The sequence below is a fragment of the Mytilus galloprovincialis genome, chromosome 12 (assembly GCF_965363235.1).
Source record: "Mytilus galloprovincialis chromosome 12, xbMytGall1.hap1.1, whole genome shotgun sequence".
In the NCBI taxonomy this organism is placed as follows: domain Eukaryota; kingdom Metazoa; phylum Mollusca; class Bivalvia; order Mytilida; family Mytilidae; genus Mytilus; species Mytilus galloprovincialis.
In genome coordinates this window covers 18,128,892-18,146,830 of record NC_134849.1, presented here as the reverse complement: position 1 = coordinate 18,146,830, position 17,939 = coordinate 18,128,892, and the positions used below count along the sequence as shown (strand labels likewise).

At 41.8% G+C, this 17,939-nt stretch overlaps 1 protein-coding gene across 2 annotated transcripts in view; it reads left to right on the top strand.

The window, feature by feature from the left end:
• LOC143053901 (uncharacterized) overlaps positions 1 to 17,939 on the top strand; it is a 66,067-nt gene that overhangs the window by 38,176 nt on the left and 9,952 nt on the right. For both annotated transcript variants that reach the window (XR_012971501.1, XM_076226694.1), the window contains exon 3: positions 16,397 to 16,623. Coding sequence is in view for 1 of the 2 variants with exons in the window: in XM_076226694.1 (XP_076082809.1) it covers positions 16,397 to 16,623 (227 nt within the window). In the remaining variant the exon portion in view is untranslated. The remainder of the gene's footprint in view (positions 1 to 16,396; positions 16,624 to 17,939) is intronic.

Sequence of the window (17,939 nt, the reverse complement as noted above, 5' to 3'; positions counted from 1 at the left end):
CAGAGGTTCAAAGTTGCCCATTTACGTATTTTTCATATCAATCACACATTCGGTACTCTTCGGTATATCCCTACGGCAAAGTTCCGAACCGGACCTAGCTCATTTTAAAGGAATGGACCCAATCTATTCCCCACTTAAATATTTTTCTGGGATCCGGGCCCGTCTGGCCACCACAGAGGTTCAAAGTTGCCCATTTACGTATTTTTCATATCAATCACACATTCGGTACTCTTCGATATATCCCTACGGCAAAGTTCCGAAGCGGACCTAGCTCATTTTAAAGGTATTGACCGAAGCTATTCCCCACTTAAATATTTTTCTGGGATCCGGGCCCGTCTTGCCACCACAGAGGTTCAAAGTTGCCCATTAAGTATTTTTCATATTAATCACACATTCGGTACTTTTCGGTATATCCCTACGGCAAAGTTCCGAACCAAACCTAGCTCATTTTAAAGGTATTGACCCAAGCTATTCCCCACTTAAATATATTTCTGGGATCCGGGCCCGTCTGGACACCACAGAGGTTCAAAGTTGCCCATTTACGTATTTTTCATATCAATCACACATTCGGTACTCTTCGGTATATCCCTACGGCAAAGTTCCGAACCGAACCTAGCTCATTTTAAAGGTATTGACCCAAGCTATTCCCCACTTAAATATATTTCTGGGATCCGGGTCCGTCTGGACACCACAGAGGTTCAAAGTTGCCCATTTACGTATTTTTCATATCAATCACACATTTGGTACTCTTCGGTATATCCCTACGGCAAAGTTCCGAACCGGACCTAGCTCATTTTAAAGGTATTGACCCAAGCTATTCCCCACTTAAATATACTTCTGGGATCCGGGTCCGTCTGGACACCACAGAGGTTCAAAGTTGCCCATTTACGTATTTTTCATATCAATCACACATTCGGTACTCTTCGGTATATCCCTAAGGCAAAGTTCCGAACCGAACCTAGCTCATTTTAAAGGTATTGACCCAAGCTATTCCCCACTTAAATATATTTCTGGGATCCAGGCCCGTCTGGACACCACAGAGGTTCAAAGTTGCCCATTTACGTATTTTTCATATCATTCACACATTCGGTACTCTTCGGTATATCCCTACGGCAAAGTTCCGAACCGGACCTAGCTCATTTTAAAGGTATTGACCCAAGCTATTCTCCACTTAAATATATTTCTGGGATCCGGGCCCGTCTGGACACCACAGAGGTTCAAAGTTGCCCATTTACGTATTTTTCATATCAATCACACATTCGGTACTCTTCGGTATATCCCTACGGCAATGTTCCGAACCGAACCTAGCTCATTTTAAAGGTATTGACCCAAGCTATTCCCCACTTAAATATATTTCTGGGATCCGGGCCCGTCTGGACACCACAGAGGTTTAAAGTTGCCCATTTACGTATTTTTCATATCAATCACACATTCGGTACTCTTCGGTATATCCCTACGGCAAAGTTCGGAACCGGACCTAGCTCATTTTAAAGGTATTGACCCAAGCTATTCCCTACTTAAATATTTTTCTGGGATCCGGGTCCGTCTGGACACCACACAGGTTCAAAGTTACCCATTTACGTATTTTTCATATCAATCACACATTCGGTACTCTTTGGTATATCCCTACGGCAAAGTTCCGAACCGAACCTAGCTCATTTTTAAGGTATTGACCCAAGCTATTCCCCACTTAAATATTTTTTCTGGGATCCGGGCCCGTCTGGCCACTACAGAGGTTCAAAGTTGCCCATTTACGTATTTTTCATATCAATCACACATTCGGTACTCTTCGGTATATCCCTACGGCAAAGTCCCGAACCGGACCTAGCTCATTTTAAAGGTATTGACCCAAGCTATTCCCCACTTAATTATTTTTCTGGGATCCGGGCCCGTCTGGCCACCACAGAGGTTCAAAGTTGCCCATTTACGTATTTTTCATATCAATCACACATTCGGTACTCTTCGGTATATCCCTACGGCAAAGTTTCGAACCGGACCTAGCTCATTTTAAAGGAATGGACCCAATCTATTCCCCACTTAAATATTTTTCTGGGATCCGGGCCCGTCTGGCCACCTCAGAGGTTCAAAGTTGCCCATTTACGTATTTTTCATATCAATCACACATTCGGTACTCTTCGATATATCCCTACGGCAAAGTTCCGAACCGGACCTAGCTCATTTCAAAAGTATTGACCGAAGCTATTCCCCACTTAAATATTTTTCTGGGATCCGGGCCCGTCTGGCCACCACAGAGGTTCAAAGTTGCCCATTTACGTATTTTTCATATTAATCACACATTCGGTACTTTTCGGTATATCCCTACGGCAAAGTTCCGAACCGAACCTAACTCATTTTAAAGGTATTGACCCAAGCTATTCCCCACTTAAATATATTTCTGGGATCCGGGCCCGTCTGGACACCACAGAGGTTCAAAGTTGCCCATTTACGTATTTTTCATATCAATCACACATTCGGTACTCTTCGGTATATCCCTACGGCAAAGTTCCGAACCGAACCTAGCTCATTTTAAAGGTATTGACCCAAGCTATTCCCCACTTAAATATATTTCTGGGATCCGGGTCCGTCTGGACACCACAGAGGTTCAAAGTTGCCCATTTACGTATTTTTCATATCAATCACACATTCGGTACTCTTCGGTATATCCCTACGGCAAAGTTCCGAACCGAACCTAGCTCATTTTAAAGGTATTGACCCAAGCTATTCCCCACTTAAATATATTTCTGGGATCCGGGCCCGTCTGGACACCACAGAGGTTCAAAGTTGCCCATTTACGTATTTTTCATATCATTCACACATTCGGTACTCTTCGGTATATCCCTACGGCAAAGTTCCGAACCGGACCTAGCTCATTTTAAAGGTATTGACCAAAGCTATTCTCCACTTAAATATATTTCTGGGATCCGGGCCCGTCTGGACACCACAGAGGTTCAAAGTTGCCCATTTACGTATTTTTCATATCAATCACACATTCGGTACTCTTCGGTATATCCCTACGGCAATGTTCCGAACCGAACCTAGCTCATTTTAAAGGTATTGACCCAAGCTATTCCCCACTTAAATATATTTCTGGGATCCGGGCCCGTCTGGACACCACAGAGGTTCAAAGTTGCCCATTTACGTATTTTTCATATCAATCACACATTCGGTACTCTTCGGTATATCCCTACGGCAAAGTTCCGAACCGAACCTAGCTCATTTTAAAGGTATTGACCCAAGCTATTCCCCACTTAAATATATTTCTGGGATCCGGGCCCGTCTGGACACCACAGAGGTTCAAAGTTGCCCATTTACGTATTTTTCATATCATTCACACATTCGGTACTCTTCGGTATATCCCTACGGCAAAGTTCCGAACCGGACCTAGCTCATTTTAAAGGTATTGACCAAAGCTATTCTCCACTTAAATATATTTCTGGGATCCGGGCCCGTCTGGACACCACAGAGGTTCAAAGTTGCCCATTTACGTATTTTTCATATCAATCACACATTCGGTACTCTTCGGTATATCCCTACGGCAAAGTTCGGAACCGGACCTAGCTCATTTTAAAGGTACACAAATGTATTGACCCAAGCTATTCCCTACTTAAATATTTTTCTGGGATCCGGGCCTGTCTGGACACCACAGAGGTTCAAAGTTACCCATTTACGTATTTTTCATATCAATCACACATTCGGTACTCTTCGGTATATCCCTACGGCAAAGTTCCGAACCGAACCTAGTTCATTTTTAAGGTATTGACCCAAGCTATTCCCCACTTAAATATTTTTTCTGGGATCCGGGCCCGTCTGGCCACTACAGAGGTTCAAAGTTGCCCATTTACGTATTTTTCATATCAATCACACATTCGGTACTCTTCGGTATATCCCTACGGCAAAGTCCCGAACCGGACCTAGCTCATTTTAAAGGTATTGACCCAAGCTATTCCCCACTTAAATATTTTTCTGGGATCCGGGCCCGTCTGGCCACCACAGAGGTTCAAAGTTGCCCATTTACGTATTTTTCATATCAATCACACATTCGGTACTCTTCGGTATATCCCTACGGCAAAGTTCCGAACCGGACCTAGCTCATTTTAAAGGAATGGACCCAAGCTATTCCCCACTTAAATATTTTTCTGGGATCCGGGCCCGTCTGGCCACCACAGAGGTTCAAAGTTGCCCATTTACGTATTTTTCATATCAATCACACATTCGGTACTCTTCGATATATCCCTACGGCAAAGTTCCGAACCGGACCTAGCTCATTTTAAAGGTATTGCCCGAAGCTATTCCCCACTTAAATATTTTTCTGGGATCCGGGCCCGTCTGGCCACCACAGAGGTTCAAAGTTGCCCATTTACGTATTTTTCATATTAATCACACATTCGGTACTTTTCGGTATATCCCTACGGCAAAGTTCCGAACCGAACCTAGCTCATTTTAAAGGTATTGACCCAAGCTATTCCCCACTTAAATATATTTCTGGGATCCGGGTCCGTCTGGACACCACAGAGGTTCAAAGTTGCCCATTTACGTATTTTTCATATCAATCACACATTCGGTACTCTTCGGTATATCCCTACGGCAAAGTTCCGAACCGAACCTAGCTCATTTTAAGGGTATTGACCCAAGCTATTCCCCACTTAAATATACTTCTGGGATCCGGGTCCGTCTGGACACCACAGAGGTTCAAAGTTGCCCATTTACGTATTTTTCATATCAATCACACATTCGGTACTCTTCGGTATATCCCTACGGCAAAGTTCCGAACCGGACCTAGCTCATTTTAAAGGTATTGACCCAAGCTATTCCCCACTTAAATATATTTCTGGGGTCCGGGCCCGTCTGGACACCACAGAGGTTCAAAGTTGCCCATTTACGTATTTTTCATATCATTCACACATTCGGTACTCTTCGGTATATCCCTACGGCAAAGTTCCGAACCGGACCTAGCTCATTTTAAAGGTATTGACCCAAGCTATTCTCCACTTAAATATATTTCTGGGATCCGGGCCCGTCTGGACACCACAGAGGTTCAAAGTTGCCCATTTACGTATTTTTCATATCAATCACACATTCGGTACTCTTCGGTATATCCCTACGGCAATGTTCCGAACCGAACCTAGCTCATTTTAAAGGTATTGACCCAAGCTATTCCCCACTTAAATATATTTCTGGGATCCGGGCCCGTCTGGACACCACAGAGGTTCAAAGTTGCCCATTTACGTATTTTTCATATCAATCACACATTCGGTACTCTTCGGTATATCCCTACGGCAAAGTTCGGAACCGGACCTAGCTCATTTTAAAGGTATTGACCCAAGCTATTCCCTACTTAAATATTTTTCTGGGATCCGGGCCTGTCTGGACACCACAGAGGTTCAAAGTTACCCATTTACGTATTTTTCATATCAATCACACATTCAGTACTCTTCGGTATATCCCTACGGCAAAGTTCCGAACCGAACCTAGCTCATTTTTAAGGTATTGACCCAAGCTATTCCCCACTTAAATATTTTTTTCTGGGATCCGGGCCCGTCTGGCCACTACCGAGGTTCAAAGTTGCCCATTTACGTATTTTTCATATCAATCACACATTCGGTACTCTTCGGTATATCCCTACGGCAAAGTCCCGAACCGGACCTAGCTCATTTTAAAGGTATTGACCCAAGCTATTCCCCACTTAAATATTTTTCTGGGATCCGGGCCCGTCTGGCCACCACAGAGGTTCAAAGTTGCCCATTTACGTATTTTTTCATATCAATCACACATTCGGTACTCTTCGGTATATCCCTACGGCAAAGTTCCGAACCGGACCCAGCTCATTTTAAAGGAATGGACCCAATCTATTCCCCACTTAAATATTTTTCTGGGATCCGGGCCCGTCTGGCCACCACAGAGGTTCAAAGTTGCCCATTTACGTATTTTTCATATCAATCACAGATTCGGTACTCTTCGATATATCCCTACGGCAAAGTTCCGAACCGGACCTGGCTCATTTTAAAGGTATTGACCGAAGCTATTCCCCACTTAAATATTTTTCTGGGATCCGGGCCCGTCTGGCCACCACAGAGGTTCAAAGTTGCCAATTTACGTATTTTCATATTAATCACACATTCGGTACTTTTCGGTATATCCCTACGGCAAAGTTCCGAACCGAACCTAACTCATTTTAAAGGTATTGACCCAAGCTATTCCCCACTTAAATATTTTTCTGGGATCCGGGCCCGTCTGGACACCACAGAGGTTCAAAGTTGCCCATTTACGTATTTTTCATATCAATCACACATTCGGTACTCTTCGGTATATCCCTACGGCAAAGTTCCGAACCGAACCTAGCTCATTTTAAAGGTATTGACCCAAGCTATTCCCCACTTAAATATATTTCTGGGATCCGGGTCCGTCTGGACACCACAGAGGTTCAAAGTTGCCCATTTACGTATTTTTCATATCAATCACACATTCGGTACTCTTCGGTATATCCCTACGGCAAAGTTCCGAACCGAACCTAGCTCATTTTAAAGGTATTGACCCAAGCTATTCCCCACTTAAATATACTTCTGGGACCCGGGTCCGTCTGGACACCACAGAGGTTCAAAGTTGCCCATTTACGTATTTTTCATATCAATCACACATTCGGTACTCTTCGGTATATCCCTACGGCAAAGTTCCGAACCGAACCTAGCTCATTTTAAAGGTATTGACCCAAGCTATTCCCCACTTAAATATATTTCTGGGATCCGGGCCCGTCTGGACACCACAGAGGTTCAAAGTTGCCCATTTACGTATTTTTCATATCATTCACACATTCGGTACTCTTCGGTATATCCCTACGGCAAAGTTCCGAACCGGACCTAGCTCATTTTAAAGGTATTGACCCAAGCTATTCTCCACTTAAATATATTTCTGGGATCCGGGCCCGTCTGGACACCACAGAGGTTCAAAGTTGCCCATTTACGTATTTTTCATATCAATCACACATTCGGTACTCTTCAGTATATCCCTACGGCAATGTTCCGAACCGAACCTAGCTCATTTTAAAGGTATTGACCCAAGCTATTCCCCACTTAAATATATTTCTGGGATCCGGGCCCGTCTGGACACCACAGAGGTTCAAAGTTGCCCATTTACGTATTTTTCATATCAATTACACATTCGGTACTCTTCGGTATATCCCTACGGCAAAGTTCGGAACCGGACCTAGCTCATTTTAAAGGTATTGACCCAAGCTATTCCCTACTTAAATATTTTTCTGGGATCCGGGCCTGTCTGGACACCACAGAGGTTCAAAGTTACCCATTTACGTATTTTTCATATCAATCACACATTCGGTACTCTTCGGTATATCCCTACGGCAAAGTTCCGAACCGAACCTAGCTCATTTTTAAGGTATTGACCCAAGCTATTCCCCACTTAAATATTTTTTCTGGGATCCGGGCCCGTCTGGCCACTACAGAGGTTCAAAGTTGCCCATTTACGTATTTTTCATATCAATCACACATTCGGTACTCGTCGGTATATCCCTACGGCAAAGTTCCGAACCGGACCTAGCTCATTTTAAAGGTATTGACCCAAGCTATTCCCCACTTAAATATTTTTCTGGGATCCGGGCCCGTCTGGCCACCACAGAGGTTCAAAGTTGCCCATTTATGTATTTTTCATATCAATCACACATTCGGTACTCTTCGGTATATCCCTACGGCAAAGTTCGGAACCGGACCTAGCTCATTTTAAAGGTATTGACCCAAGCTATTCCCCACTTAAATATATTTCTGGGATCCGGGCCCGTCTGGACACCACAGAGGTTCAAAGTTGCCCATTTACGTATTTTTCATATCATTCACACATTCGGTACTCTTCGGTATATCCCTACGGCAAAGTTCCGAACCAGACCTAGCTCATTTTAAAGGTATTGACCCAAGCTATTCTCCACTTAAATATATTTCTGGGATACGGGCCCGTCTGGACACCACAGAGGTTCAAAGTTGCCCATTTACGTATTTTTCATATCAATCACACATTCGGTACTCTTTGGTATATCCCTACGGCAATGTTCCGAACCGAACCTAGCTCATTTTAAAGGTATTGACCCAAGCTATTCCCCACTTAAATATATTTCTGGGATCCGGGTCCGTCTGGACACCACAGAGGTTCAAAGTTGCCCATTTACGTATTTTTCATATCAATTACACATTCGGTACTCTTCGGTATATCCCTACGGCAAAGTTCGGAACCGGACCTAGCTCATTTTAAAGGTATTGACCCAAGCTATTCCCTACTTAAATATTTTTCTGGGATCCGGGCCTGTCTGGACACCACAGAGGTTCAAAGTTACCCATTTACGTATTTTTCATATCAATCACACATTCGGTACTCTTCGGTATATCCCTACGGCAAAGTTCCGAACCGAACCTAGCTCATTTTTAAGGTATTGACCCAAGCTATTCCCCACTTAAATATTTTTTCTGGGATCCGGGCCCGTCTGGCCACTACAGAGGTTCAAAGTTGCCCATTTACGTATTTTTCATATCAATCACACATTCGGTACTCGTCGGTATATCCCTACGGCAAAGTTCCGAACCGGACCTAGCTCATTTTAAAGGTATTGACCCAAGCTATTCCCCACTTAAATATTTTTCTGGGATCCGGGCCCGTCTGGCCACCACAGAGGTTCAAAGTTGCCCATTTATGTATTTTTCATATCAATCACACATTCGGTACTCTTCGGTATATCCCTACGCCAAAGTTCGGAACTGGACCTAGCTCATTTTAAAGGTATTGACCCAAGCTATTCCCCACTTAAATATATTTCTGGGATCCGGGCCCGTCTGGCCACCACAGAGGTTCAAAGTTGCCCATTTACGTATTTTTCATATCAATCACACATTCGGTACTCTTCGGTATATCCCTACGGCAAAGTTCCGAACCGGACCTAGCTCATTTTAAAGGAATGGACCCAATCTATTCCCCACTTAAATATTTTTCTGGGATCCGGGCCCGTCTGGCCACCACAGAGGTTCAAAGTTGCCCATTTACGTATTTTTCATATCAATCACACATTCGGTACTCTTCGATATATCCCTACGGCAAAGTTCCGAACCGGACCTAGCTCATTTTAAAGGTATTGACCGAAGCTATTCCCCACTTAAATATTTTTCTGGGATCCGGGCCCGTCTGGACACCACAGAGGTTCAAAGTTGCCCATTTACGTATTTTTCATATTAATCACACATTCGGTACTTTTCGGTATATCCCTACGGCAAAGTTCCGAACCGAACCTAACTCATTTTAAAGGTATTGACCCAAGCTATTCCCCACTTAAATATATTTCTGGGATCCGGGCCCGTCTGTACACCACAGAGGTTCAAAGCTGCCCATTTACGTATTTTTCATATCAATCACACATTCGGTACTCTTCGGTATATCCCTACGGCAAAGTTCCGAACCGAACCTAGCTCATTTTAAAGGTATTGACCCAAGCTATTCCCCACTTACATGTAAATATATTTCTGGGATCCGGGTCCGTCTGGACACCACAGAGGTTCAAAGTTGCCCATTTACGTATTTTTCATATCAATCACACATTCGGTACTCTTCGGTATATCCCTACGGCAAAGTTCCGAACCGAACCTAGCTCATTTTAAAGGTATTGACCCAAGCTATTCCCCACTTAAATATACTTTGGGATCCGGGTCCGTCTGGACACCACAGAGGTTCAAAGTTGCCCATTTACGTATTTTTCATATCAATCACACATTCGGTACTCTTCGGTATATCCCTACGGCAAAGTTCCGAACCGAACCTAGCTCATTTTAAAGGTATTGACCCAAGCTATTCCCCACTTAAATATATTTCTGGGATCCGGGCCCGTCTGGACACCACAGAGGTTCAAAGTTGCCCATTTACGTATTTTTCATATCATTCACACATTCGGTACTCTTCGGTATATCCCTACGGCAAAGTTCCGAACCGGACCTAGCTCATTTTAAAAGTATTGACCCAAGCTATTCTCCACTTAAATATATTTCTGGGATCCGGGCCCGTCTGGACACCACAGAGGTTCAAAGTTGCCCATTTACGTATTTTTCATATCAATCACACATTCGGTACTCTTCGGTATATCCCTACGGCAATGTTCCGAACCGAACCTAGCTCATTTTAAAGGTATTGACCCAAGCTATTCCCCACTTAAATATATTTCTGGGATCCGGGCCCGTCTGGACACCACAGAGGTTCAAAGTTGCCCATTTACGTATTTTTCATATCAATTACACATTCGGTACTCTTCGGTATATCCCTACGGCAAAGTTCGGAACCGGACCTAGCTCATTTTAAAGGTATTGACCCAAGCTATTCCCTACTTAAATATTTTTCTGGGATCCGGGCCTGTCTGGACACCACAGAGGTTCAAAGTTACCCATTTACGTACTTTTCATATCAATCACACATTCGGTACTCTTCGGTATATCCCTACGGCAAAGTTCCGAACCGAACCTAGCTCATTTTTAAGGTATTGACCCAAGCTATTCCCCACTTAAATATTTTTTCAGGGATCCGGGCCCGTCTGGCCACTACAGAGGTTCAAACTTGCCCATTTACGTATTTTTCATATCAATCACACATTCGGTACTCGTCGGTATATCCCTACGGCAAAGTTCCGAACCGGACCTAGCTCATTTTAAAGGTATTGACCCAAGCTATTCCCCACTTAAATATTTTTCTGGGATCCGGGCCCGTCTGGCCACCACAGAGGTTCAAAGTTGCCCATTTATGTATTTTTCATATCAATCACACATTCGGTACTCTTCGGTATATCCCTACGGCAAAGTTCGGAACCGGACCTAGCTCATTTTAAAGGTATTGACCCAAGCTATTCCCTACTTAAATATTTTTCTGGGATCCGGGCCCGTCTGGACACCACACAGGTTCAAAGTTACCCATTTACGTATTTTTCATATCAATCACACATTCGGTACTCTTCGGTATATCCCTACGGCAAAGTTCCGAACCGAACCTAGCTCATTTTTAAGGTATTGACCCAAGCTATTCCCCACTTAAATATTTTTTCTGGGATCCGGGCCCGTCTGGCCACTACAGAGGTTCAAAGTTGCCCATTTACGTATTTTTCATATCAATCACACATTCGGTACTCTTCGGTATATCCCTACGGCAAAGTCCCGAACCGAACCTAGCTCATTTTAAAGGTATTGACCCAAGCTATTCCCCACTTAAATATTTGTCTGGGATCCGGGCCCGTCTGGCCACCACAGAGGTTCAAAGTTGCCCATTTACGTATTTTTCATATCAATCACACATTCGGTACTCTTCGGTATATCCCTACGGCAAAGTTCCGAACCGGACCTAGCTCATTTTAAAGGAATGGACCCAATCTATTCCCCACTTAAATATTTTTCTGGGATCCGGGCCCGTCTGGCCACCACAGAGGTTCAAAGTTGCCCATTTACGTATTTTTCATATCAATCACACATTCGGTACTCTTCGATATATCCCTACGGCAAAGTTCCGAACCGGACCTAGCTCATTTTAAAGGTATTGACCGAAGCTATTCCCCACTTAAATATTTTTCTGGGATCCGGGCCCGTCTGGCCACCACAGAGGTTCAAAGTTGCCCATTTACGTATTTTTCATATTAATCACACATTCGGTACTTTTCGGTATATCCCTACGGCAAAGTTCCGAACCGAACCTAACTCATTTTAAAGGTATTGACCCAAGCTATTCCCCACTTAAATATATTTCTGGGATCCGGGCCCGTCTGGACACCACAGAGGTTCAAAGTTGCCCATTTACGTATTTTTCATATCAATCACACATTCGGTACTCTTCGGTATATCCCTACGGCAAAGTTCCGAACCGAACCTAGCTCATTTTAAAGGTATTGACCCAAGCTATTCCCCACTTAAATATATTTCTGGGATCCGGGTCCGTCTGGACACCACAGAGGTTCAAAGTTGCCCATTTACGTATTTTTCATATCAATCACACATTCGGTACTCTTCGGTATATCCCTACGGCAAAGTTCCGAACCGAACCTAGCTCATTTTAAAGGTATTGACCCAAGCTATTCCCCACTTAAATATACTTCTGGGATCCGGGTCCGTCTGGACACCACAGAGGTTCAAAGTTGCCCATTTACGTATTTTTCATATCAATCACACATTCGGTACTCTTCGGTATATCTCTACGGCAAAGTTCCGAACCGAACCTAGCTCATTTTAAAGGTATTGACCCAAGCTATTCCCCACTTAAATATATTTCTGGGATCCGGGCCCGTCTGGACACCACAGAGGTTCAAAGTTGCCCATTTACGTATTTTTCATATCATTCACACATTCGGTACTCTTCGGTATATCCCTACGGCAAAGTTCCGAACCGGACCTAGCTCATTTTAAAAGTATTGACCCAAGCTATTCTCCACTTAAATATATTTCTGGGATCCGGGCCCGTCTGGACACCACAGAGGTTCAAAGTTGCCCATTTACGTATTTTTCATATCAATCACACATTCGGTACTCTTCGGTATATCCCTACGGCAAAGTTCCGAACCGAACCTAGCTCATTTTAAAGGTATTGACCCAAGCTATTCCCCACTTAAATATATTTCTGGGATCCGGGCCCGTCTGGACACCACAGAGGTTCAAAGTTGCCCATTTACGTATTTTTCATATCAATCACACATTCGGTACTCTTCGGTATATCCCTACGGTAAAGTTCGGAACTGGACCTAGCTCATTTTAAAGGTATTGACCCAAGCTATTCCCTACTTAAATATTTTTCTGGGATCCGGGCCTGTCTGGACACCACAGAGGTTCAAAGTTACCCATTTACGTATTTTTCATATCAATCACACATTCGGTACTCTTCGGTATATCCCTACGGCAAAGTTCCGAACCGAACCTAGCTCATTTTTAAGGTATTGACCCAAGCTATTCCCCACTTAAATATTTTTTCTGGGATCCGAGCCCGTCTGGCCACTACAGAGGTTCAAAGTTGCCCATTTACGTATTTTTCATATCAATCACACATTCGGTACTCGTCGGTATATCCCTACGGCAAAGTTCCGAACCGGACCTAGCTCATTTTAAAGGTATTGACCCAAGCTATTCCCCACTTAAATATTTTTCTGGGATCCGGGCCCGTCTGGCCACCACAGAGGTTCAAAGTTGCCCATTTATGTATTTTTCATATCAATCACACATTCGGTACTCTTCGGTATATCCCTACGGCAAAGTTCGGAACCGGACCTAGCTCATTTTAAAGGTATTGACCCAAGCTATTCCCTACTTAAATATTTTTCTGGGATCTGGGCCCGTCTGGACACCACACAGGTTCAAAGTTACCCATTTACGTATTTTTCATATCAATCACACATTCGGTACTCTTTGGTATATCCCTACGGCAAAGTTCCGAACCGAACCTAGCTCATTTTTAAGGTATTGACCCAAGCTATTCCCCACTTAAATATTTTTTCTGGGATCCGGGCCCGTCTGGCCACTACAGAGGTTCAAAGTTGCCCATTTACGTATTTTTCATATCAATCACACATTCGGTACTTTTCGGTATATCCCTACGGCAAAGTCCCGAACCGGACCTAGCTCATTTTAAAGGTATTGACCCAAGCTATTCCCCACTTAAATATTTTTCTGGGATCCGGGCCCGTCTGGCCACCACAGAGGTTCAAAGTTGCCCATTTACGTATTTTTCATATCAATCACACATTCGGTACTCTTCGGTATATCCCTACGGCAAAGTTCCGAACCGGACCTAGCTCATTTTAAAGGAATGGACCCAATCTATTCCCCACTTAAATATTTTTCTGGGATCCGGGCCCGTCTGGCCACCACAGAGGTTCAAAGTTGCCCATTTACGTATTTTTCATATCAATCACACATTCGGTACTCTTCGATATATCCCTACGGCAAAGTTCCGAACCGGACCTAGCTCATTTTAAAGGTATTGACCGAAGCTATTCCCCACTTAAATATTTTTCTGGGATCCGGGCCCGTCTGGCCACCACAGAGGTTCAAAGTTGCCCATTTACGTATTTTTCATATTAATCACACATTCGGTACTTTTCGGTATATCCCTACGGCAAAGTTCCGAACCGAACCTAACTCATTTTAAAGGTATTGACCCAAGCTATTCCCCACTTAAATATATTTCTGGGATCCGGGCCCGTCTGGACACCACAGAGGTTCAAAGTTGCCCATTTACGTATTTTTCATATCAATCACACATTCGGTACTCTTCGGTATATCCCTACGGCAAAGTTCCGAACCGAACCTAGCTCATTTTAAAGGTATTGACCCAAGCTATTCCCCACTTAAATATATTTTTGGGATCCGGGTCCGTCTGGACACCACAGAGGTTCAAAGTTGCCCATTTACGTATTTTTCATATCAATCACACATTCGGTACTCTTCGGTATATCCCTACGGCAAAGTTCCGAACCGAACCTAGCTCATTTTAAAGGTATTGACCCAAGCTATTCCCCACTTAAATATACTTCTGGGATCCGGGTCCGTCTGGACACCACAGAGGTTCAAAGTTGCCCATTTACGTATTTTTCATATCAATCACACATTCGGTACTCTTCGGTATATCCCTACGGCAAAGTTCCGAACCGAACCTAGCTCATTTTAAAGGTATTGACCCAAGCTATTCCCCACTTAAATATATTTCTGGGATCCGGGCCCGTCTGGACACCACAGAGGTTCAAAGTTGCCCATTTACGTATTTTCAATACCCATAACCAAAGATCTTTTTAGTCACGTTTATATGTACACCCAATTTTATATACTATAGAGTCTATAATATCGTTGCATTTTGGAATATTGAAACACCAGGGTTCTTACTGTCATCTGATTGATCTCTCGTAGGTTTTCACTATATATTTATTCTTGTTGGCTTTCCATAGATATTCCTATTTATATTTCTGAATGTTTCAAGATTTGCCGGCTTAAGATTTAGTTTTATATATTATATATTAAATTAAATCTTTGATGAATCTTTGATGTCGTTTTATTTATAAAAATCGATATTACATAAAGACAAATATGCAATTTATATAAGGGTTTATATTACGACAGCTTGAAGTGGTCATAAAACGATTTCCGGCGTAGACTTTCCTCATGCTTTTTAATGATTTTTAACTAAAGAACTAGCAGCCGGTTGGATATTGAATATCAATTATCGAATAACAAATAACGAACAGACCGCTAGCTTCACATACATATTTTAAACGGAATGAAATGCTTTTAGAACCAGTACAAGCCGTGAAATCGTCGATTTCCGGTGTTAGATTGCATTTAACTTATTTTAAACGATTTTTGGAACGTTTGAGTCTCATTCAGTTTTTTGGTTTTTAGACATATCACCAAAATTGGCTGCTGGAAAAAAAGTGGCTGCTATCTTGATTGGCCGATAAAAGTGGCTGCCAGCTTGAGTCTAGTCCAATTACCAAAATTGGAGGGATCTCGAGTTCTGAATAAGACCGTTATTACGGCAAAATTTTTCGGAGCGGAAATAAACTTAAACTTGACCTTTAACTCATCATGGTTAATTCACCTACCAAAAATAAGGCCAATATCTGATGGCGTTTAGAAAAAACTCCGTAAGATGGTTTGTTGCGGAATGACAGAATGACGGACAAGGGTAAAACTATATGGCACCGACAACTTCGTTGCGGGGCAATAGAACAATCATTTCAAATTTTTAATAAGTATTTCAATGGGCATGATGGTAAGATTGTCATTGAGACAATTAAATGGATCTACCATAGACCAAATTGAAAGGAAACAAAAGATGAACCCATCGTATAGCCTCAATAATATTTACAAACCATTATGGTATAGCGAACTAGAAAAGGCCTAGAGATACCAGACTTCAAAACAATTAAAAACAAAGAACACAAACGATCAAAATTAAATTAATTTTATAACATTATGACAGAGGGTAGCCAGATAAAACCATTGTGCTAGATAGTTAGTTGTGTTGGTAAACATCAATTATTTAAAAAAAAGAATTGAATCATTATTTTTTTCTTACGAATGATATTAATTTCAAATTAAAAGAAAGGAGGAAGATACTAAAGGCTCATACAAATACACAAAACATACAAAAGAACTGAAAACAAAGCAATACGAACCCCAACAAAATGATGCTCTTAATATGGCACTCGTTGTGTTGCTCAAGTAAGTACAACACCTTGTGATCAGTCTAATTTTGTATGGCACATTTAAAATAAAGAGGGCGTGATTGTTGTTACAACAATTTGATCATATCTGTTGTGATCTGTTAAACAGATCTTCCATTACTGTCAAGTAAAGCAGAGAAGATTGTTTCTTCTTCTTTTCATACTTCATTGCTTTTGTAGCAACCTCTTCCAAGGACTTTGATCTGACAATGATGATATGTCTGCTACGGAATATAGGAGGTTTATCAACGCCATCCAACGGGTGGGATAAGCTACCACATCCGAATGATACGTTACCAGGAGCGAACTTGGCTACACTGAAGTGGTACAGAAATCAGTTAGCCCATACAACTGTTACTGTTATGGATAATAAAGAATTCACAGACAAGTGGACTCTTGTTGAAAAGGTTCGTTTCAACCATATAACATAATTTCTTAGTTTTGTTCAGATATTCGTCATTGCTAATGAGACATGAAATTGTTACAAGTATGAGTAAAAAAAAAAAAAAATTTCCTACTGGTAGTATTAGTATTCAGTATTTAAAGATATAATTGTGCTACTAGTCAGAAATAAGCTGTTGTAATTGATTTATAATTATAAAATTTTATAGCCTGATTTTTTAGGCCTGAAATCTTAACTAGTTCTTTGCAAATGTCATTAGAGTTATTGTATACAATAAAAAAAACATATTTGAGTCATTAAAAGTGCCTATTTGAGTAAACGAATAACCTGTTGACAGTTAGTTGAGTTAGAGAAGACCTGTATGCTAGCCATAGGAAACAAAACCACCAAATATTGATGATTAAACACAAAAAAGCAAATAATCTTTGGCCGTAATGTTTTTCTTTGACATATTCCCCATTTCCATTCTAAATTTTATCGTTTTCCTTAAAATTCCATAATGAAAGAGTGAAGTATAGTCAGAATAATATTAAGACTTAATTTTTTCCCTAACTTAATGTCTAACAAATTCCTACCCTTCTATATGATCACAGTTTGGATAGTGCAGATGGGTCGATTTTTAAAGGCAGTTCTTTAAGGCCTGACTTTCAAGTCATCGTGTTCATCTTTCCTTACGCGACGATGAAATTGTCGTTCCTGAATAGGTGGCGCCGTTGTAGCCGATCTGGGTCTCACTAATTACAAGAAGCGCCAAAAAGTGATAAGAAGCGACAATAGAATTAATTTAGCGACAAGAAGCGTCAAGAAGACTTTTAAGCGACAATACATAAATAAATAAATATCATTGAAACAGCTAATTCCCAATAGATATTGAAAAAATATGCATTAATTTTATGAAAGGGGGGTTATAAAACATTTTTTTTTATATTACATTGATAGGTAAAAAATTAAATTTTTGTAAAGAAAAAAGGGATTGTCTAGTTTTTTTTATACGACCGCAAAAATTGAAAATTTTTTGGTCGAATATTGGTATCACGTTGGCATCGTCGTCTGCGTCGTCGTCGTCGTCGTCCGAATACTTTTAGTTTTCGCGATCTAACTTTAGTAAAAGTGAATAGAAATCTATGAAATTTTAACACAAGGTTTATGACAACAAAAGGAAGGTTGGGATTGATTTTAGGAGTTTTGGTCCCAACATTTAAGGAATAAGGGGCCAAAAAGAGCCAAAATAAGCATTTTCTTGGTTTTCGCACAATAACTTTAGTTTAAGTAAAGAGAAATCTATGAAACTTTGACACAAGGTATATGACCACAAAAGGA